The 23835-nt window shown below is 45.3% G+C and overlaps 1 protein-coding gene across 1 annotated transcript in view; it reads left to right on the top strand.

The window, feature by feature from the left end:
* The window catches only part of SPG11 (SPG11 vesicle trafficking associated, spatacsin), a 189878-nt gene that overhangs the window by 82770 nt on the left and 83273 nt on the right, over window positions 1–23835 (top strand). Inside the window, 8 exon segments of the mRNA XM_030189824.1 lie at window positions 1671–1737; window positions 4782–4947; window positions 5603–5802; window positions 6626–6734; window positions 8653–8812; window positions 10423–10716; window positions 17034–17234; window positions 23188–23295. Of these exon segments, the coding sequence (XP_030045684.1) occupies window positions 1671–1737; window positions 4782–4947; window positions 5603–5802; window positions 6626–6734; window positions 8653–8812; window positions 10423–10716; window positions 17034–17234; window positions 23188–23295 (1305 nt within the window).

Raw genomic sequence — 23835 nt, forward strand, 5'->3', positions numbered from 1 at the left:
ATTTGGGCCTCTTTTTTTTTTTTGACCCTTTTTTTTCACGAACAAGTCCCCAAAAAGTGCCCCAACTGCCCAGATGACCACCTTAGGGAATCGGGGATGACCTCCCCTGACTCCCCCAGTGGTCACTAACCCCCTCCCACCAATAAAAAAGAACTTTAAAAACTTTTTTTTCCAGCCTGACATGTCATACCCAGCTCCTTGACAGCAATATGCAGGTCCGTGGAGCAGTTGTTAGTGGGTGCAGTGGACTTCAGGCAGGCCCATCCCCTCCTACCTGTTACACTTATGCTTCTAAATGGGAGCGCTCCAAACCGCCCCCAAAACCCACTGTACCCACATATAGGTGCCCCCCTTCACCCATAAGTGCTATGGTAATGGTGTAGAGTTGTGGGGAGTGGGTTTTGGGGGGGATTTGGGGGGCTCAGCACCCAAGGTAAGGGAGCTATGGACTTGGGAGGTATTTTAATTTTTTTTGTTACTTTTTACAAGTGCCCCCTAGGGTGCCTGGTTGGTGTCCTGGCATGTGACGGGGACCAGTGCACTACGAATCCTGGCCCCTCCCATGACCAAATGCCTTGGAGTTGTTCGTTTTTGAGCTGGACGCCTTCGGTTTCCATTTTCGCTGAAAACTGATACCGCCCAGCTCAAATTCGCACAAATCCGATGCATTTGCCCGGCACCAACCGTATTATCAAAACAAAAGATGGACGCCCATCGTTTTCGAGAATACGGTCGGTCTCGCTCCGCGGACCCGTCCTCGGAGATGGGCGTTCGCGTTCGATTATGCCCCTCTGGGGCTCATTTTCAAAGCACTTAGCCTTCCAAAGTTCCATAGGTTTCTATGGAACTTTGGAAGGCTAAGTGCTTTGAAAATATGCCTCTCTGTGTGTTTTAAGCCTGTAAAATGTATTGGATGTTTTCCTGCCTGAAGTTTATTTCTCCTATTTGGCCAGCAGGTGGTGTTTCTTTGCTGTAAAGCTGTTACAGAGAAATGAATGTTTTTTTTTGTTTTTTAGTTTAACCCATTAGTGCCCAACGTTCCCATATGGGAACAAATCAATTAGCCCGTGAGAAAAGAGAGACAGATCTCTTTGCTGGGGCTCGGTGAATTATATGTCCTGATCTTCCCAGGTGCTTTTTAGAAAGTAGACAAATGTTAGTTTTATAATTGATCCATATTTCAGTTACTTGTTATTGTTTGCTGATCGCACATTTGTTGTTCATTGTTCAGTTTTTAAGACAGTAAACAATTTTCAGTTTATTGCCTCTTTGGACTTATAAAGAAGCCTGGTGGTTTGTGTGTTGGGTCTGTGAGTGCTTTCTGGGAACTGTAGGAGCACTGGGAGTGTGACTTTCAGTAACCTAGAAATCACTGGGGATCATTCAGAGCAGTAGACTCTCCCAGAGGCGGTTGTGACCCAGTTGGTGGGAGGAGGGTGCTAGTGTTGAGCACGAGCGGCAGGTGGACCTGAGCTGTGCTGAGGATTAAATTGTTAAATTGTACAGCGCTGCGTAACCCTAGTAGCGCTTTAGAAATGTTAAGTAGTAGTAGTAGTAGGATAGACCCTCTAAGTGGCCCCAGGGTAATCCCAGGTAGGTGGCTAGGCATTATTGTACTTTTAAGATTTTTTTTGAATCTCTGACTTCTCTGGGTGCCTTTTCTTCTTCAGGCCTTGTCTCCTTTTGATCCCGCCCGGCTCTTTGGATGGCAGTCTGCTAATACGCTCGCCATAGGAGGCAAGTCACGTTTCTTTGTTTTTTAACCAAATTGTATTGAGGAACGTTTTAAGTTACTGATTGAATTCTGAGTGGTCTGGTCTGTACTGTCCAACATTATTGTTTGGTTTTAAATATTGTCTCAGTCTGTACCACAGTCACAGTTCTCATCCTGTAATTACCAGTTGCCTCTTTTTACTATTGATTTGCCAGAATTCCAGGTGCTAATGTGACCTTGTGAAGGACAAGAGAAAATGGTCAGCACTTATAACTCATTATTCCTGTTTACATACGAAAGGAAGTACAGCATCTGAGGTTTTACTGCAGCATCACATATTTAGGAGAAAAAAGACAGACGGTCATACCTTATAAACTAACAGATTTATTCAATCCTGAGCTTTTGAGGATGTGAATCCATGTCATTCGATGTATAGAGAGGGCAAGCTTTTAAAGAAGTTATCCTAATACCGGCATATTGTTATTACTGTTACAGAAGAACTGTTTTTGCTTAAGATCCCTGCACAACTGGGTGGTTCCCTTGAACGTGCCAATATTTCTCAGAAGTTGAGGGAAAGCCTAAGAAAACTTTTCCAAACATTCAGGGGGCTGCCTTACTCTGTTTTTATCATAGTAACATAGTAAATGATGGCAGATGAAGACCTGAACGGTCCATCCAGTCTGTCCAACAAGATAAACTCATTTTACATGGTATGGGATACTTTATACCTGAGTTTGATTTGTCCCTGTCATTCTCAGGACACAGACCGTAGAAGTCTGCCCAGCACTGTTCTCGTACTAAACATCCTGAAGCTAATGTCAAAGCCCCTTAAAACTTACACTGTAGCCCATCCATATCTATTCAGTCACGATCAGGGCATAGACTGTAGAAGTCTGCCCAGCACTGGTTTTGCTTCCAAATTACCAGTGTTGCCACCCAATCTCTGCTAAGATTCCGAAGATCCATTCCTTCTAAACAGGATTCCTTTGTGTTTATCCCACGCATGTTTTTTTTTTGTTTTGTTACATTTGTACCCCACACTTTCCCACTCATGGCACGCTCAATGTGGAATTCCATGTTTGAATTCCATTACCATTTTCATCTCCACCACTTCCCGCGGAGGGCATTCAACATATCCACCACCCTCTCTGTGAAAAAATACTTCCTGACATTACTCCTGAGTCTGCCCCTCTTCAACCTCAATTCATGTTCTCTAGTTCTACCACCTTCCCATCTCTGAAAAAGGTTCATTTGCGGATTAATACCTTTCAAATATTTGAGCATCTGTATCATGTCACCCCTGTTTCTCCTTTCCTCCAAAGTTTACATGTTCAGGCCAGCAAGTCTCTCCTCGTACAGTTTGCAACGCAAATCCCATACCATTTTTGTAACTTTTCTTTGCATCACTTCCAGTCTTTTTACATCTTTAGCAAGATACAGCCTCCAAAACTGAACACAATACTCCAAGTGAGACCTCACCAACGATTTGTAGAGGGGCATCAACACCTCCTTTCTTCTGCTGGTTATGCCCCTCTCTGTGCAGCCTAGAATCCTTCTGGCCACGTCCATCGCCTTGTCGCATTGTTTCTTCACCTTCAGATCCTCCGACACCAACATTCCAAGGTCTCTCTCCTGAGTGGAGCTTACTAATCTCTCCCCTCCTATTCGGTATCTCTCTTTTGGGTTTCTATACCCCAAATGCATCACTCTACACTTCTTGGCATTAAATTTTAACTTTAATATTAATACAATCCAGAAATCAGAAATTATGTCATTACTTTTTTTTTTTAATTTTTATTTGCTAAATGGTGCTCAGTAACAGGGTTGTCATTTGAACTGATTGGCAGTTCTGAATTTGTGTCATACCCCATCAGCCATCATAGCACCAAAACCTCTTACCTCCCTTATATCAATTGAATAAAGTGATTCTGACTAAACTACCACATCTTAATCTACTACATCAACTGTACTCCGTTAGATCACTTATCTTCTATAGAGATGGCTGTGGGTGCCGTGACGTTCGGCGACAGCCCTGTGTGGTTCGTGAAAAAAGCTGTGATAAGGCTGTGCTTAAAATAATGGTTCCCTTCCAGTTATTCAAGTTCCCGACATGCTGGCATGTTTCGCTTATCTGGCGGCGTCAGGGGACGCCAGATAAATTTTAACTGCCAGACCCTCGACCATTCTTCTAACTTTCGGAGGTCCCTTCTCATCGTTTCTACTCCCTCCAGGGTATCCACTCTATTGGCTATCTTCGTGTCATCCGCATAAAGGCAAACCTTTCCTTCCAACCCTTCAGCAACATCCCACAAATATATGAAACAGAATAGGCCCCAGCACCAACCCCTGAGGAACTCCACTGCTCGCCTTCCTTTCCTCTGAGTGGATTCCATTTACCACCACCCTCTTCCACCTGTTGGTCAACCAGTTTCTTATCCAGTTCACCACTTTCGGTCCTAAGTTCAACCCTTTCAGCTTATTCATGAGTCTTCTGTGGGGGACCGTCTCAAAGACTTTGCTGAAGTCCAAGTAGATTACATCTAGCGCACGTCCCTCATCCAGTTCTTTGGTCACCCAGTCAAAAAAGTCTTTAAGATTCTTTTGGCAGGATTTTCCTTTGGTAAAGCCATGTTGCCTCGGGTCCTGTAACCCGTCGGCTTCTAGAAAATTAACTATCCTTTCTTTCAGCAGCGACTCCATTATTTTTCCTACCACTGATGTGAGACTTATCGGTCTGTAGTTTCCCACTTCTTCCCTGTCTCCACTTTTGTGAAGAGGGACCACATCCGCTTGTCTCCAATCTTGCGGAGCCTCTCCCATCTAAAAATCTATTAAATAAATCTTTAAGAGGTCCCGCCAGGACCTCCCTGAGCTCCCTCAGTATCCTGGGATGTATCCCATCCGACCCCATAGCTTTGTTCACCCTCAGATTCTCAAGCTGTTTATAAACCCTTTCTTCTGTAAATGGCGCAGTATCCACTCCATTTCCAGATATTCCTTCGGCAGCCGACCGTGGTCAATAGGGGAAGGGACTAATCATTGCATCACTGTTAAATCACTTTTACAGATTCCTCAAGCGACTTGCTTAATTTCTCTTCCCTTGACCTGGTGAACAAATATGCAGTGGTGGAAAGGCTCGATTTCTCGTACTACCTGCGTCATGGACGGCCTTCGTTTGCTTTTGCTACTTTCCTGGTGCAGCAGTTGACAAAGAGCAAGTCCCCGAAGCAGCTGTGAGTATTTAAAAGCAGGACAGAACAATGCATAAGACAGAAAACATCCTCAGCCAAGCTCATAAATGAGGGATGAAGAATCGGTTACTTTTAGGGAATTGCATGAGTACGTATGTGAAAGAGGGTGGTCCTACCTCTCGACAGTAACCTAAGCAAAATCAGTGTTTCTCTCAAAGCATTGCACAGGCTGCCAATTCAACCGAGCAGCTGTTCAGTATAGTAAACAGCCTAGTGCAACCCCCGCAACAGAACCAGCCTGTCCAGTCTAAACTGAACTGCAGTGATTTTGCTGCATACTTTGCCAACAAAATTTAAAGTCTCCACCAGGATTTACTGGCAAACCCACTCTAAGCAGCTGCTCAACTGCTTAGGGTGTCATGTTAAATACGAGGTGATATGTTTTGAACAGTTTAATTAATGAAATCGCACGTCTTTTAGATTTAAAAGTGGTTCTAGTCATTTCCAGTTCTTTTCTTCTGGTTTTCGTGTACCAGCTCAGGTGTCCTTGAGATGGTACCCGTACAGAGCCTGGCCTGGAGCCTGATAACCCTGTTGCTGGCTCTGAATTTATTTTTAAGCCCATCACGACCAGAGCCTAACTGTTCTGAGCTGGGTGTAAACGTATTCTGTGTGATAAGATCATTTCTGTTTTCAGGATTCAGCAGGCGGGGGATGAAGCTTATGCTTTAGGCCTGGCTTCCTTTGATGACCCTTCCATAGGAGCAGCCTGTCTGGTTTTTCTCGAGTGCCTTGGGCTGGACACCATGAAACTCAGAGTTGATGTGAAAGTTGGAAATGTGATCTTCGGTTGGAAGATGGGAAAGGAAGAGGAGCCTGAGCTCAGAGCCTCATTAGGTACAGTCACAATGAAATGCCTCTTAGTGTGTTTTCACGATCATATTCACTGTGTCCCCTGTAGGCCACAGTAAGCCATGTGAAATTGAACTTCAGCCTTTGGAGCAGGAAGGTTCTTCTTTACATAAACAAACCACAATAAAAACATTTAGATATCAAGGAAGCCTCAGCAAATTGCTTTCAGAGTGAAACCTGCTGACTTTCATACACAAGGCAATTCCTCTGACGCCTCCTCAGAAACTCACTCATCCAGCACTTCCTGTGACACCTTTCGGTCACAGCTGGCAGTCTCTGTAATTTACCCCTTCAGTGAGAGCGCTCTACCTCACACCCTGTCACCTGACAGTCTCTGTAATTTACCCCTTCAGTGAGAGCGCTCTACCTCACACCCTGTCACCTGGCAGTCTCTGTAATTTACCCCTTCAGTGAGAGCGCTCTACCTCACACCCTGTCACCTGGCAGTCTCTGTAATTTACCCCTTCAGTGAGAGCGCTCTACCTCACACCCTGTCACCTGACAGTCTCTGTAATTTACCCCTTCAGTGAGAGCGCTCTACCTCACACCCTGTCACCTGGCAGTCTCTGTAATTTACCCCTTCAGTGAGAGCGCTCTACTTCACACCCTGTAACCCATTCTGAGCCTCTCACACTGGACCAGTGGGTGAAATGATTTGCCCAGTTGGTTTTGAACCCTGGGGCTTCCCTAGTTCTCTGCCTGGTGCTAGTTCACTCTCTAGGCTTGGTTCTTGATAATCGTGAAAGCTTTCAGGTATCGTGTAAGAATTGTCAGCTGTATTGTGAAAGTTTGAGTTGTACTTTTATAGTTGAGAAGCTGCGTGGCCTAGTGAAGTCTGAGAGAACGTGTGCGGAGGAGCTGCTCCTTAGTCTGCAGGATGCGATATGGGAGAATCTGCAGCAGGGGGACGGGAACAGGTGAGCAGTTGTAATACCAGCAGTGTCATGTCATAAGTGGGGTGGCTGCATTGTTTACACTTATCGTCGGGTTGTGGAAAGAAGGAGGGAGCAGCCTAGTCCAGCTGTATCCTGGGATTTACAGGCAGCAATATGCAGATGTGCTGAGGTAGAGTATGTTACAAAACTGCTTTCTTATCATATTCTCCATCATCTAATACCACAATATGAAAATCCAGTGATCTACAGTGTTGAAAGAGTAAGGTGTAATTACCTCAGAAGTGTCAAGCCATGGTGTTATACTTTTTCCACCACAGTCGTCAATGGTCTACACCTCCTTCCTTCCACTTGGATCCAGATTTGTTTTATCTTATTTGAAATATAAAAATCTTAATCATTACTGTTTTTTCTACAGTGTTGGCTTAGGGAAATTAAAATCCGACATGGCACATGTTTCACTGATCATGTCCTCAAGGATTATCCCCTAAAAAAGCCCAGTGTATTAATGCCATTCTTACGTAACAAACTCTAAGCAAAACTAAATAAAAAGCAGTAAATCCCTTGCCCATCCCTCTGACTAAATCTAATATGGTCAAGATGACGGCTGCATCTTTAACGTTCAAATTTATACTCAGCTGACAAATTCTCCCACCAATCATAGGAGCCTGTGTCAGATTGCCAGAAAATGTTCCTCTGTTTTATAACTCCTTCCAGCTCACATGCACCCTGTCCTCCCCGATGCCGCTCAGTGACAGCCTGTTCTATGATGGCACCTGGGTGCCCAGAGTCCATTATGGAGGACTAGCATAAGCCAGTATTTGGTTACCTGCAGTTACACCAGCCGTAGGCCCGGTGTGCAGGTAAGGTGGTGTTCTGCCAGGTACTTGTGATCTGGATTGACCACTGTTGGAAACAAGATACTGGGCTAGATGGACCATTGGTCTGACCCAGTATAGCTGTTCTTATATATGTGGCTGTCTCATCCATGCCCCTCCCACACTTTGCTCGTGCATAAGCCTCTTAATATGTGCCCTTACAGAATAGCTGCCACTAGTCACACTGTGCAGGGCCGCCGAGAGACTAGGCCAGGTCTGGGGCAAGGCCGCCCTGCCTCCGCCCCCCTGCTGCCCCGCCACCGCCCCCCCCCTGCAGTCTGCGGTCTCACCTGCCTGCCTCCACGGCTCCGGGCCCCCTTCATTCAAAGCGGCAGTCACAGATAGTGTCTCTTCTGGCCTTCCCTCCCTGTGTCCCGCCCTCGTCTGATGTAACTTCCGGTTTCCACAAGGGCGGGACACAGAGAGGGAAGGCCAGAAGAGACGCGATCTGTGACTGCCGCGTTGAATGAAGGGGGCCCGGAGCCGAGGAGGCAGGCAGGTGAGACTGGTGACTGCAGCACCGGCGCTGGGCCCCCCTTGGAGGCCCAGGAAATTTTGCCCCCCCGCCCCTCTCCTCTCGGCAGCCCTGACACTGTGTACATAAGTATTGCCATACTGGGGCAGACCAAAGGTCCATCAAGCTCAACATCCTGTTTCCAACAGTGGCCAATCCAGGTCACAAATTCCTGGCAAGATCCCAAAAAAGTATAAAACATTTTATGCTCCTTATCCCAGAAACTCCTTCCAGGGGTTGTGAATGTTGCTTTGGTAGCTGTTCTGGCCAAGCCAGAATACTACATCCTTCCACGGCAGGGCAGAGTACTTGGGCTACCCTTAGCCTTTCTGATGAATGAAGTACGTATGTGGTTCGAAGCATCTTGTTCTGCGGCCTGATTGTTCTCTGACTTCTGAGAGTCCCATGTGTCGTCCTTTCCTCTGTGCTGCCCCCACTGGAAGACCTAAGATCTGCAGAAAGGGCAGTGAACCCAGTAGCTCTTCTAAACAAATCGTTCTGTGCATTTAAGCTATCACTTTTTTTTCCCTTCCTTCTCCTTTGAACTCAGAGTGTCGAATGAGGCAAGTCAACAGTGGGACTTGGTGATAAAGTTTTGTAAAATCCATGGAATCGAGCTGAGCACAGTTTACCTCAGAGAATGTGCAAGAGCTCAGGACTGGCTGCAGTTTATCGTTCAAATCCAGACTCTCAACTTCAGGCCTGAACAGGTGAGGAACTGGTGTGAGTTAAATGTGCTTAACAAGATGAGAAGACCAGGAATCGCTGCTTAGTATTTGCGGTGTAGGTTGAGAAACCCATAAATGGAATATACATGTGTATGAAGGATGATATAACCGCAAAAAACCAAAGTACGTATGATGTGTTAAAAATGAATGAAATATTGGTACTTAAATGGAGAATAGCAGAATTCCCCTGGTTCAATCCATGATACAACTGCATCTTGAACTATTTGTGCTATTGTGGTCAGTCCATCGCAAAAGGATTGTGAAAAATGACCTTACGAGACTGGGCGACTGGGCATCCAAATGGCAGATGATGTTTAATGTGAGCAAGTGCAAAGTGATGCAAGGTTCCACATTAGGAGTCACCGACCAGGAAAGGGGTGTAGGAGTCGTCATTGATAATACATTGAAACCTTCTGCTCAGTGTGCTAAGAAAGCAAATAAAATGTTAGGTATAATTAGGAAAGGAATGGAAAACAATAATGAGGATGTTATAATGCCTTTGTATTGCTCCATGGTGCGACCACACCTCGAATATTGTGTTATTTATTTATTTTATTTATTTTTATTACATTTGTACCCCGCGCTTTCCCACTCATGGCAGGCTCAATGCGGCAGGCAGTGGAGGGTTAAGTGACTTGCCCAGAGTCACAAGGAGCTGCCTGTGCCTGAAGTGGGAATCGAACTCAGTTCCCCAGGACCAAAGTCCACCACCCTAACCACTAGGCCAGTCCTCCACTCTGGTCACCGTCTCTCAAAAAAATATAAAGTGGAATTAGAAAAGGTACAGGAAGGGCGACAAAAATGATAAATGGGATAGGACGACTTCCCTATGAGGAAAGGCTAAAGCAGCTAGGGCTCGTCAACTTGGAGAAAAGATGGCTGAGGGGAGATATGGTAGAGGTCTATAAAATAATGAGTGGAGTGGAATGGGTACTACTTACTACTACTACTTAACATTTCTAGAGCGCTACTAGGGTTACGCAGCACTGTACAGATTAACAAAAAAGGACAGTCCCTGCTCCAAGGAGCTTACAATCTACTCTTTCTAAAAATACTAGGACTAGGGGGCAAGCAATGAACCTACTAGGTAGTAAATTTAAAATGAACCAGAGAAAATATTTTTTCATGTGATGTGTAATTAAACGCTGGAATTCATTGTCAGAGAATGTGGTTAAAGCAGTTAGCAGGGTTTAAAAAAAGGTTTGGATAATTTACTAACAAAAAAGTGCATCAGCCATTATTAAAATGGACTTGGGAAAATCCACTGCTTATTTCTGGGATAAGCAGTATAAAATGTTTTGTACTTTTTTGGGGATCTTGCCAGGTATTTGTGACCTGGATTGGCCACTGTTGGAAACAGGATACTGGGCTTGATGGACTTTCGGTCTGTCCCAGTACGGCATTACTTATGTACTTATCTTTTCTCTAGTTTTACTGGTGATATATTGGGTCCTTTGATGTGTAGATTGAGGCCTCTATCACTGGTTCTCCTGCTCTAATCCTTGCTGGTGTCTGTGTGATAATGTCACTTATGTAAATATTAGGAGACATGTCTGCGTCTTCAGTGATTTAGTCTGTACGTTTTGTTTTAGGTTAATTCTGCTCTGAAAAATTTCAGCCCCACCCTGCAGGATCACATTCTGCTGGCCTTTGAGAATTTGCAATTTTTGTCTTCCTCTGATGCGAGTGTTGAGAACATGGAGAGGGCATCCCACGGAGCAGCATTTGGAGAGAGAGAACCATGTGGGGAGCCAGGGCCGGCCACTAGCGGTGTCTTCCGGGTTCTTCTTCAGTGTCAGGAGAAACTAAGCACTGGAGGCTTCGTTCTGTCCGAAGCCGTTCGCCTGCAGGCTCCCGTCTTGAGTGTACTGGCTGCGTGCATGAAGGTGAGTAACTCTTAACTAGAAGCATCAGCAACTGAATTTTACAGAGGCCATGAAAAGGTGCAAACCATACATATTTCAATATAGCTATTTTGCTTTTCTTGAGCTAGGAGCAAACTTTTTTTTTTTTATTAGAAGTTTTATTAATAACACATCCAATCACATCGAAATCCAAATATAGATACACAACTTCTTGAAGAAGAATTCCCTTTCCCCCCAACTATACCCGGAGCAGACTTAAGAGTTGCAAGAGAGCTATAAATGTGTTTTGTTTGTTTTTTTTCTGAAAACTACCCTTCTAAGGCTGTGGTTTGACATTTTGGCCTATGCCAAGTTGTGATAAGTTGTTAGTCAGCAACTAAGAGCCAGAGACTCCTATGACTAAGGACGCCTGCAGTATCCAGATAAACAATCAGAAGGAGAAGTAAGTGGGTGTGGTTGACATTGGGGCTCATTTTCAAAGCACTTAGCCTTCCAAAGTTCTGTAGCAGAAAGGGATCTGGGAGTCATCGTTGATAAGACGTTAATAACATCTGCCCAGTGTGCTGCAGCGGCTAAGAAAGCGACCAGAATGTTGAGTATTATTAGGAACGGGATGGAAAACAAACACGAGGATGTTATAATGCTGTTGTATCGCTCCATGGTGCGACCGACCGCACCTCGAGTATTGTGTCCAATTCTGGTCGCCGCATCTCAAAAAAGATATAAAGGAATTAGAGAAGGTGCAGAGAAGGGCGACGAAAATGATAAAGGAGATGGGACGACTTCCCTATCAGGAAAGGCTGAGAAGGTTAGGGCTCTTCAGCTTGGAGAAAAGGCGGCTGAGGGGTGATATGATAGAAGTCTACAAGATAATGAGTGGAGTAGAGCGGACATAAGTACATAAGCAATGCCGTACTGGGAAAAGACCAAAGGTCCATCGAGCCCAGCATCCTGTCCCCGACAGTGGCCAATCCAGGTCAAGGGCACCTGGCAGCTTCCCAAACGTACAAACATTCTATACAGATGTGAAGCGTTTGTTTACACTTTCAAACAACAACAAAACCAGGAGACACAAGATGAAGCTAGAATATGGTATAGGAGAAAGTTTTTCTTTACTCAGCGTGTAGTTAGACTCTGGAACTTGTTGCCGGAGAATGTAGTGACAGCAGCTGGCCTTACGGAATTTAAAGGGGGTTTGGACAGATTCCTGAGGGAAAAGTCCATTGAACATTATTTTTAAAAAAAAATTGGAATTGCAATGGAGAGACACATACGCCTATTGTCAATTAAAACACTTTGTTAAATCTATGAACAAAGAAAGACTTTCACAGAAATTAGGAGCTAAGATTAAACAGTTTTTTGAAAAAATCTCAGACACAAATCCCTCCATTTCAGGAATTTATAGGGCCCTGTGGGAAGGAAGGCCACCAAAGGATCTGACCCATCTAAAAGAACGTTGGGAAAAGGATCTTGGAATCAACCTAGTAACATGGGACATTACTAAGGAAGTGCAGAGGATTCCCAGATTGTTAAGTGGTGCACAATATAGAGAATGCGCATTCCGATTCATTCATAGAGCTTACATGACTCAAGCACAGCTGGCGAGGCTCGGGGGGACCCAATCGGCGCTTTGTAGGAGGTGTGGGGGAGCAGAAAATACCTTTTATCATGGATTTTGGAGTTGCAGGAAACTTAAAGCATTTTGGGGGAAAATTGCCCAGTATTTGACTACAATTATGGGACAACGGGTAGCATGCACACCAGAGCACTTGCTGTTGAACCTCCCAGGATCAGGTAGAGGAATGATATCAAGGGGCACTATACTATTTGGTAAACTGACACTGCTGGCGAAGAAATGCATTCTATTATACTGGATGACAGAAACAGGTCCTGAATTTTGGCACTGGCGGAATCTGATCCACCAACTGGTGATGTGGGAGGCAAAAGAAGCCAGAAGTGGCCCCAAAAAAACGTATTAAATTTCTGAAGATCTGGGGCAGATACTTGGATTCTTTGACACCTAGGAGTAGGAACTTAATACTTAAGGTGCTGTAGCTAAGGTAAAGGTCTGGAGCAGTGGCGTAGCCAGAAGTCAATTTTTGGGTGGGCCAACAGGTTGGATGGGTGGGCACTAGACAGTGGTTTGCTGGTAAATGTTTAACAACAGGCTCTCTCCCCGGTCCACCTCTGCGCCCCCCCCCCCTCAAAATTGCAGAGCTGGCTATAGCCGGGGAGAGAGCCTGGGGGGGGGGGGAGGCAATGCATTACTCTCTCCAGGAAAAAAAAAAATTAAATGATCCCAGGTTCCAATCTAATTCATGTTTAATGTGGGATAATATGCCATAAAAAAATATAAACTTTTAATGTTGAGCACCTGATTCTCAAAGTGGACATATTCCAAACACTATAATGAAAATAAAATGATTTTTTTTTCTACCTTTGTTGTCTGGTGACTTTCTTTTTCTGATCATGCTGCCCAGTATCTGATTCTGCTGCTATCTGTCCTCTTAACTCCGTTTCCAGGGCTTCCTTTCCATTTATTTCTTTACTGTCCTCCTTTCTTCTTCATTTCTTGCTCTACATCCGTAAGTAAAAGCTGGGTCCTCTGCAGACTTGACTGTCCAGTGGATCCAGCTTCTGCCTATTTTCTCCATCCATGTGCTGTTTTTCTCCTCTCCCTCATATATCCTTCCTCTCTCTTCCCTCCCCTCCATCCATGTCAGCATTTCTTCTCTCTCCCTTTCCCTCCATCCATGTGCATCTCCTTCCTCTGTCTTCCCTCCCCTCCATCCATGTCCAGAATTTCTTCTTCTTTCTCCCCTCCATCAATGTGCATCTCCTTCCTGTCTTCCCTTCCTTTCCCTCCATCCATGTCCAACAATTCTCTCCCTGCCCTCCCCTCCATCCACCCATGTCCAGCAACCATCCTCTCTCCACTGCCCTTCCTTCCATCCATGTCCAGCAACTCTCTTCTACCCTCCCCTCCATCCACCTATGTCCAACAACTCCCCTGCCCTCCATTCATCTATCCATCCATATCCAGCAATTCTCCTCTCTCCCCTGCCCCCCTCCATCCATCCATATCCAGAAATTCTCCTCTCTCCCCTGCCCTCCCCTCCATGTCCAGCAATTTCTCCTCTCTCCCTGGTCCTTGTCCTCCCATCCATGTCCATCGATGCTCCTCTCTCCCCTTTGACCACCTCCCTCTCATTCCCTCTCCAGCACTCCCATTCCCCCCTCTGTCTCTCCCTTACCCAGTCTCCTAAATTCCTCCCCCATCTTTCACCCACTTCATTAGTCCCCCATTCCCCATACTCTGTACTTACCACCCCTCCCAGTCCCATCCATCTTCTGCGCCTTCCCTCAGCTCACTACCCCTCCCAGTCCCATCCTTCCCTCTGCTCACCACCCTCTGCTGAATAAAGAAGACAACGTGGATGCAGACAGCACAGCAGCTCACTGGTTTGCTTGCTGTGCTTTAAGTGAATGGCGACGGCTGCACAGGGGAGTAGAAACAGATTTTTTTAAAAAATGGCTTCTTTCTGGAGTTGCAGCGGCGAACTGGTGGGCAGCGGCACTAAAAGCATAAAGCAGCGAAGCTCTTTGAGTCCGTCCTTCGCTTTCCGTTTCCTGCCCTCTCAGCGTCCCGCCTTCCTTTGATGTCATTTCCTTTCGGGTGGGCGGGACGCTGAGAGGGCAGGAAACGGAAAGCGAAGGACGGACTCAAAGAGCTTCGCTGTTTTATGCTTTTAGTGCCGCCGCCCGCCAGTTCGCCGCTGCTGCAAGTCTGGAGAGATCAGCTGGGTGGGCCTGAGCTGAAATTGGGTGGGCCTGGGCCCACCCAGGCCCACCCGTAGCTACGCCCCTGGTCTGGAGGATACTGGCAAGAGTGAGACTGGGGGGGGGGGAGGGGGTGGTGGGGAGATGATTCACTGAAGAAATGTAAACTCTTTGTTGATAAGAGGTAGCCAAACGGTAAAACATAGTATGTTATAAATCATAAACTCAATCTACTTAATGCTAAGGGAGAATGATAGGGACGGTTGGGGGAAAGTATAAAACCAGGAATCCCTCATTAAGGTACTCAATATCTGGACCTGAAGTGAAAATTGTCAAGGCATGTTTTTGGCTATGAGAATGGATATTGAGTTTGTAAAAGAGGGTTGGGGGGGTGGGTACTAGAGGAGGGGGGAATAAAAGAAAACGAACATAAGCTATAAAATCTGTTTGTAATATTTTATTGTTGTTCAATAAAAATGTTTAAAACTAAAAAAAAAATTGGAGGGGGGGGGGGGGGGTTGCCAGGTTCTTGAAGCCTGGATTGGCCGCTGTCGGAGACAGGATGCTGGGCTTGATGGACCCTTGGTCTTTCCCAGTATGGCGGTGCTTATGTACTTATGCTTATGTACCTATGAAAATATACCTCCTTGTAACTTCAGCAAAAGGGTGGGGGAGGGGGGGGCTAGCATAGTGACTAGCATAACAAGGGCATAGGTCAACCCATTATCTAATGAACATATGCTTTACATGACAGGCTTTAAACTGTCAAAGCAATGAGGGAATAAATGATAGAAGTTGGAAGATGATAGAACGTGCTAGAACAGGATTCACCATAACAGGAAATAGAATGTTCTGGAAAGATGCAGATTCATTAGGTAGGAAGGGTAATTATAATTAAGATAGTGAAGAAAGGAAGAAAAAAGTATTTAAGAGGAAACAGAACTGAGGATGGAGAGCCTCAGTGTGTCCACTAGCAGGTGGATATATTGACAGCTCCCAGGGAAAACTCTGTTCATTATTTACTACATATTATACTGTATTGGGATTTTATTTGTTGATAGTTCAATAATTACTGATTGGCTTCGTTGACTATTTGAATAAATGTTTATCATGTCTAATATTTTTAGTAGCCAGAGTTTTTCTTGCCTGGGGTTCTGCCTGGGGGGCAAGAGTCCACTCTCCAGGAGACCTCCAGAAGGGTTACTCCTTTCTCTGAGGCAAAGACAGGAATGCACAGTGCAAGCATATCTGAGCTTTATCTTAATTTTATATTTTGCCAGTACTAAAATCACTGGTCATCCTTCATAAAATAGAGCACAGTACATACATGTATACCAAACAACATAATTAGACATAAAACCTTACAGATTAGCATCATGACTTATTCACAAAGCTACATTTTCAGTATTTTTCTAAAGTGTTTCAAATCATTCTCCATCCTGATTTCTGTATTCAAACTATTCCACCAGAAGTTGGTGTCATAAACACATCCTGCAGCTACACCTCTCACCTTCACTTCCTGAACACCTAGAATGGCCAATGATAAATCCTTCTGGGCACATCTGGATCAGTTTTCATTTGCATCCCTGAAAATCAGTGCTAATATTTTAAATGGAATTAAATGGAGTTCTGTTAACAAAGGTGAAATTTTCTCGGCACAAGATTTTCTTTAAACGGTCTTGCTGCTGCATTTTATACCCATTAAACATGTCTAACCAACATCTTAGGAATAGTCCAGTACATACAGAACAAGTGACCCCACTACAGGTGTGCAAGTCTGCAGCGTTAAATAGAGCTTTACATTTCTAATGCATGAAAGCTTTTCATCAGCAGACCTCACCAACTGCTGTGTGTGTGTGAACTGAACTCAAATAGCTGTGAGATCAATACTCCTAAATCCCTTACACTATGATTTTTTTATTGGTAATACCATTCCATCCAATTGCAGATCCAAATTTGGTTGTTTATATTTCCATTATTCAGTACTTCTTGGAGCCTGTTATTTCCACTCTATTAATTTTGACAGAGAGGCGTTAATGTAATTATCTTGGTATTTCTGTTGGGGCGGGGGGGGGGGGGGGGGAATCATTCAATAAACCTGAACTCTTCCCTGGAAAATGGGGACCACTATCTGTGTTGATATGACCTTGGGAGTGGGGCTTGTTGCACTTATACTGTTATTTCCCCTGGAAAGGTGTGGTAAAGGCGGTTAGCTTAGCGGAGTTTAAAAAAGGTTTGGACGGCTTCCTAAAGGAAAAGTCCATAGACCGTTATTAAATGGACTTGGGGAAAATCCACTATTTCTGGGATAAGCAGTATAAAATGTTTTGTATTTTTTGGGATCTTGCCAGGTATTTGTGACCTGGATTGGCCACTGTTGGAAAGAGGATGCTGGGCTTGATGGACCTTTGGTCTGTCCCAGTATGGCAATACTAATGTACTTATGTGTCGTAATATGAACTGCATTTGTTTTGCCTTCTGTCATTGGAAGGGAAATAAGCAGGCCGTCCTAGATTTTCAGCTCCTTCTTACTGCAAATTTCCTTCTGCCTGTTGCAGGACACCAGTGTTGTGCAGTGTCTCTGCGTGTGGATAATCACGTCACTGGATGAGGACACACGAGCCTTGGCTACATCCCATGTGGAAGGTGTCCTTCAAGATCACCAGTGGAACCTCCAGGACCTCTCGTTTCTGTGGAAAACGTTGTTGGCAAAGCAGAAGAGTAAAATTCTTACCCATAGTTTTCAGCTTTTTTTGAAGGTATTCGGTTATGTTTCCTTGTGGGATGCTGTTCCGACAATTGAAAAACTAACCAGTCAATATTTAGGCAGCGGCGGTCAGTGTGTTTTTAAACACTGACTGTTGCTGGGTGAATTAGCTGTGGATATTCAATCCTGGGCCATCTCTGGTCACCGGCATTGAATATTTGGGACTCACTGGCCAAGAGTTTGCTGCCTAAATTTATGCAAGGCTAAATATCAGCAGGACTATCCCCCCTCCCGGGGGCCTACCTTTAGGTCCCTGGTGGTCGAGGGGGTCATCAGGGCAGGGGTGGATCCCACTTGCTCCTGCCCCAGTAGCTGTGGCTTTAAAATGGTGTCCACAACTCTAGTGATGGAGATTGGAATGGGGGGGGGGGCTCAGGAGGGAACAATAATATTAGGGAATTGGAAGAGGAATTGATTGTGTCTAGGGTCTATGAAGGAAATTCACTAAATCCATCATATTAGGGTTACCATATGTCCGGATTTACCCGGACATGTCCTCTTTTTGAGGGCATGTCCGGGCAACCAGAAGGGTTTTGCCAATTTGCCCGTTTGTCCGGATTTCTGGACAAACGGGCAGGCTGGTGGGCAGGCCGTCCTATAGGATGGCCCGCCCGCCAGCCTGCCCGTTTGTCCAGAAATCCGGACAAACGGGCAGATTGCTAGCCTCCCCTCCCCTTACTTACTAGTGCCCTGGTGGTCTAGTGACCTCTTCCGCCTTCGGGGCAGGAAAGAGCCCCCTGTTTCCTGCCCGGAGCACTGCCCTACATGCATCCTTCCTGTTACTGATCCTCGGCGCTGATTCAAAATGGCCACCGAGAGTAGAAGTGACCTCGCGAGACTTCCACTCTTGGCAGCCATTTTGAATCGACGCCGAGGATCAGCAACTGGAAGGATGCATGTAGGGCAACGCTCCGGGCAGGAAAGAGGGGGCTCTTTCCTGCCCCGAAGGCGGAAGAGGTCACTAGACCACCAGGGCAGTAAGTAAGGGGAGAGGGGTGACGGGGATGGGGGGGGCGACAGGGTATGTGACAGAGGGGAGGGGAAAATGTGACAGGGGGCGGAGCGAGGGTGTGAAAGGGGGTGGGGTGAGGGTGTGAAAGGGGTGGGGTGGGTGTGAAAGGGGGCGGGGCATGTGTCCTTTTTGGGGGACAAAATATGGTAACCCTACATCATATACAAAGGGGCTGCTCCTGAATGCATGCCCCCTACCCCCAATTGCCCCTTGCATCCATCTCCCCCAGTCTTCAAGTGGAAGAACACATATGTTTGTAGAGTCTTTGTCACAAATAAACCTCCACAACTCTCCTCACACTTCCTTGCTATACCAAAGACAAAATGGCTCCCATGTCCTCTAAAATGTATTTCCTTGCCTCCTCTGCAGCCCAGTCAATTTTCTTAAGAAATAAATGTTCTGTAGCCGCCTTTCCAGGTATTGTCACAGTGTGACACCCCAATCGGGTGCGACCTGTGAAATAATACAGCTGGACAAAAGGGTGAAACACAAAATACGTATTTTGTTTCAAGGGATTGTCGGGCCTGTTCCTTCACAGGGCCTGAGTCGTAGGGTGGAAAGTCCTCTGCGGTTCAGTATCCAGGGTCTTAGGCAGGCATCCAGCAGCAGGCGAAACACAGGTTGCCACGCCCCAAACACAGCCTACAAGTTCTCTGATTCCTCCGAGATCCAGGTCCTCAAAGCAAAACTTTCACAGTTCAGTTCAGTAGAAACAGTGGCTTACCTCAGCCAAGTCACGACCATGGACTTTCACGTTTTCCCTCCCTCTGGTCCTGTCTTTTGAATTTCCTGATAGTGACTCCACCCCTCCCGACTTACTTCCTGCTGAGACGGGATCTGCAGTCTTGAGGTGGGCAAGGCTAATTAAAGGGTGAGGGGCAATGTTTGGAGGTCCCGGCAGCTCCATGTTGCAACTATCCTCCAGGTTTGTAACGTAGCAGACATACTGTCTTCACATGAATTCCAAGCACTTTCTTTACCGCTCCTAAACATTGGTCCCAGAATTGCTGTACCACCTTACAAGACCACCACACATGATATAAAGTTCCCACTTCCTTAGCACTTCTCCAGTCCATTCCGGATGCAATGGGTTTGTCTTCTCCTAACAGAGATGGAGACTGGGAGGCACATTAGGAGAGTCTCTGCCCAGGAAAAGGATCTAAGTGTCATCTATAGCATTCCTAAGAAAACAAATAGAATCTTAGAAATTATTAGAAAAGGAATGGAAAACAAAAATGAGAATGTTATAGTGCCTGGTGTGACCACACCTCGAATACTGTGTGCAATTCAGGTCATCGCATCTCAAAAAGATCTAGCGGAATTAGAAAAGGTACAGAGAAGGGCGACGAAAATGATAAAGGGGATGGGACGACTTCCCTATGAGGAAAGGCTAAAGCAACTGGGGCTCTTCAGCTTGGAAAAGAGACGGCTGAGGGGAGATAGGATAGAGGTCTATAAAATAATGAGTGGAGTGGAACGGGTAGACGTGAATCACTTGTTTACTCTTTCCAAAAATACTAGGACTAGGGAGCATGTAATGAAGCTACAAAGTAGTAAATTTAAAACAAACCGGAGAAAATATTTATTCATGTGACGTGTAATTAAACTCTGGAATTCATTGTCAGAGAATTTGGTAAAAGCAGTTAGCAGGGTTTAGAAAAAGGTTTGGATAATTAATAACAAAAAAGTGCATCAGCCATTATTAAAATGGACTTGGGGAAAATCCATTGCTTATTTCTGGGATAAGCAGCATAAAATATTTTGTACTTTTTGGGATCTTGCCAGGTATTTGTGACCTGGATTGTCTACGGTTGGAAACAGGATGCTGGGCTTGATGGACCTTTGGTCTGTCCCAGTTTGGCAACATTTATGTTCTTAAGTATATTGTGCAGTCTCTTGCTAGTCAGTATGTCTCCACTCCTGTGCAGTACATAAGTATTGCCATACTGGGAAAAACCAAAGGTCCATCAAGCCCAGCATCCTGTTTCCAACAGTGGCCAATCCAGGTCACAAATACCCGGCAAGATCCCAAAAATGTACAAAACATTTTATACTGCTTATCCAAAAAATAGTGGATTTTCCCCAAGTCCATTTAATAACGGTTTATGGGCTTTTCCTTTAGGAAGCCATCCATACCTTTTTTAAACTCCGCTAAGCTAACCGCCTTTACCACATTCTGTGGCAACGAATTCCAGAGTTTAATTACACATTGAGTGAAGAAAAATTTTCTCCGATTCGTTTTAAATTTACTACATTGTAGCTTCATCGCATGCCCCCTAGTCTTAGTATTTTTGGAAAGTGTGAACAGACGTTTCACCTCTAACCGTTCAACTCCACTGTAGAGGACATTGTAAGAGATGGTGTCAGGGAGGAGCAGGGAGCTATGTGGGTACCAGCAATCTTCAGTGCCTACAGCCAAACGAGCAGCAGTCCTAGCCGTGGTTGCTTAGTTATGAGTCTTGTCCCTCTGGGCTTGGCCTTTCCTTCTGCCTAGTTGTGTTATACCTGGTTCCCTCCCATTCTCCACTGCTAGAGGTCAGCTGCAAACACCTAGGCCCCCTTCCTTAACTCATGGGAGGGACCCCTTTTGTATTATTATTACTTATCAATCTTACAATCTTGTTGCTAATTGGCTCCAATTAGGATTTGCAGATGCAGCCTTCTAAACACTATTCTGTAAAGATTCAGACACGAGTGTTTTAGTGCGCAGCCGAAAAGTGGGCATGAGCAGGTCAGGGATGTTTATGAAAGTCTGTGGTCCATTCCTGACTTACATGCCAGGATTTACAGCAGTTTTCTCGGGTTCAGATCTGTTTATTTAATAGTGCTCTGCATTGATTTGGGTGTTATTTACAGAATCTAGTCCAATATGTCTTGGCTTTTCTTGATCAGCCACAAATAATAACCCCCTTCAGCGCCCCCATCATGTCCAGCATCACCTTTTCTTCTAACATAGTGGCAGGGCACTTGCAAATATTGCAAAGAAAAATTCCTTTTAAGTCCCCAAATGACCTGCCATCACCATCTTCAAAAGGTGTCTGTTGCCATGTCTACAGGCATTTCCTGTCGCTCCCTCAATCAGATACTTCCTATCTCCCCCCAAACCCCCATTATACACACAGCACCTGGCTCGGGGGCATGCCAGTGTCCTGTGCGTGTAGCTTATACTCACTGGGTACTTAGAACAGTGTAAGTATTACTCAAACTGTTCACCATCCTCCACATTTATTTATTTTGCTGCATTTGTATCCCACATTTTCCCACCTCTTTGCAGGCTCAATGTGGCTTACATTATGCCGTATTGGAAACGCCATTTCCGGAATGAGAAATACAGAGTATTATTGCATTTAAAGTACAGAAAATATGAAATAAATTAGAAGTAAATAAATATACAGTTCATTTCAGGCATTAGAAATCAAGGGGTGATATATAACGTTCAATAGTGACAATGTGAGAGGGTGACAATTTTGTCAGAGGGTTTGCTACAGTCAGTCTTTATTCCTCCCACTTAATTTATGGGGGAAGACGGGATATTCAGTAGACCTTTGTCAGAAACTGCATCCAGGCTGATAGTTGCCTTCACCTTAAATAATTATTAGTGGAGGAGTGGCCTAGTGGTTAGGGTGGTGGACTTTGGTCCTGAGGAACTGAGGAACTGAGTTCGATTCCCACTTCAGGCACAGGCAGCTCCTTGTGACTCTGGGCAAGTCACTTAACCCTCCATTGCCCCATGTAAGCCACATTGAGTCTGCCATGAGTGGGAAAGTGCGGGGTACAAATGTAACATGGAATGTTGCTACTATTGGAGATTCTAAATGGAATGTTGCTATTCCACTAGCAACATTCCATATAGAAGGCTGCGCAGGCTTCTGTTTCTGTGAGTCTGACGTCCTGCACATACGTGCAGGATGTCAGACTCACAGAAGCAGAAGCCTGCGCAGCCACATTGGTGATCTGCAAGGGCCGATGTTGCTAGTGGAATATCAACATTCCATGTAGAATCTCAAATAGTAGCAACAGTGGAGGAGTGGCCTAGTGGTTAGGGTGGTGGACTTTGGTCCTGAGGAACTGAGTTCGATTCCCACTTCAGGCACAGGCAGCTCCTTGTGACTCTGGGCAACTCACTTAACCCTCCATTGCCCCATGTAAGCCGCATTGAGCCTGCCATGAGTGGGAAAGCGCAGGGTACAAATGTAACAAAAATAAATAGATACTATTGGAGATTCTACATGGAATGTTGCTACTATTGGGCATTCTACATGGAATGTTGCTACTATTGGACATTCTACATGGAATGTTGCTATTCCACTAGCAACATTCCATGTAGAAGGCTGCGCAGGCTTCTGTTTCTGTGAGTCTGACGTCCTGCAGGACGTCAGACTCACAGAGCAGAAGCCTGTGCGGCCACATTGGTGATCTGCAAGGGCCGACTTCTACATGGAATGTTGCTAGTGGAATAGCAACATTCCATGTAGAATCTCAAATAGTAGCAACAGTGGAGGAGTGGCCTAGTGGTTAGAGTGGTGGACTTTGGTCCTGAGGAACTGAGTTGGATTCCCACTTCAGGCACAGGCAGCTCCTTGTGACTCTCGGCAAGTCACTTAACCCTCCATTACCCCACGTAAGCTGCATTGAGCCTGCCATGAGTGGGAAAACGCGGGGTACAAATGTAACAAAAATAAAATAAATTAGGCAGATGAAGATCTTCATGGTCTATCCAGTCTGCCTAACAAGATAAACTCATAGCGTAAGGTATGATGTGATCTGTCCTTGCCATTTTCAGGGCAGTGGTGTTATTCCCCAATTACCAGTAGATTTGGAAAAACCATTGATTATCCCTGGAAATGAGCTGTAAGAGATTTGATCGTGACCTGGATCTGACTCGACTTGGCTCATCTTTGCACTTTTTCTTTCTTTCCTTCCTTCCTTCAAGGGCTGCCCCCTGTTACACATGCTGGAGGTGTATGAGCTGTGCATGGACTACCAAAACTACAGCGATGCAAGACAGAAGTTGCAGGACTTCCAGAACTGCCTTGTTGACGTGAGTTGCACCAGAGTAGCTTTGATGAAAAATGGTGATTATGTGTCTTCATCTTGCTCACTAACTAAAGTGCCTTTACATTCTGGTCTAGATTCAGAGTGGGTTTAAGTAAAAGCTGTAGATATCAAATTAAAAAGCCTCATAAAGCCCCAAAAAAACAAAAAACCTTTTAGGTCGGTGTTGACACTCTCTGTTATAGTTGGCTTATCTACTTAAGTTGGGCTGCTGAATATACTGCTTAAAGGTAACTGACTAACAGGCTCAATTTCGAAAGAGAAGGACGCCCATCTTTCGACACAGTTCAGAAGATGGGCATCCTCCTCACAGGGTTGCCCAAATTGGCATAATTGAAAGCCGATTTTGGGCGTCCCCAACTGCTTTCCATCGCAGGGATGACCAAAGTTCCCGGGGGCATGTCGGAGGCGTAGCGAAGGCGGGACTTGGGCGTGCCTAACACATGGACGTCCTCGACCCATAATGGGGAAAAAAAAAGGCGTCCCTGATGAACACTTGGATGACTTTACCTGGTCCTGTTTTTCT

This window comes from Microcaecilia unicolor, chromosome 1, assembly GCF_901765095.1.
Source record: "Microcaecilia unicolor chromosome 1, aMicUni1.1, whole genome shotgun sequence".
Taxonomy (NCBI): domain Eukaryota; kingdom Metazoa; phylum Chordata; class Amphibia; order Gymnophiona; family Siphonopidae; genus Microcaecilia; species Microcaecilia unicolor.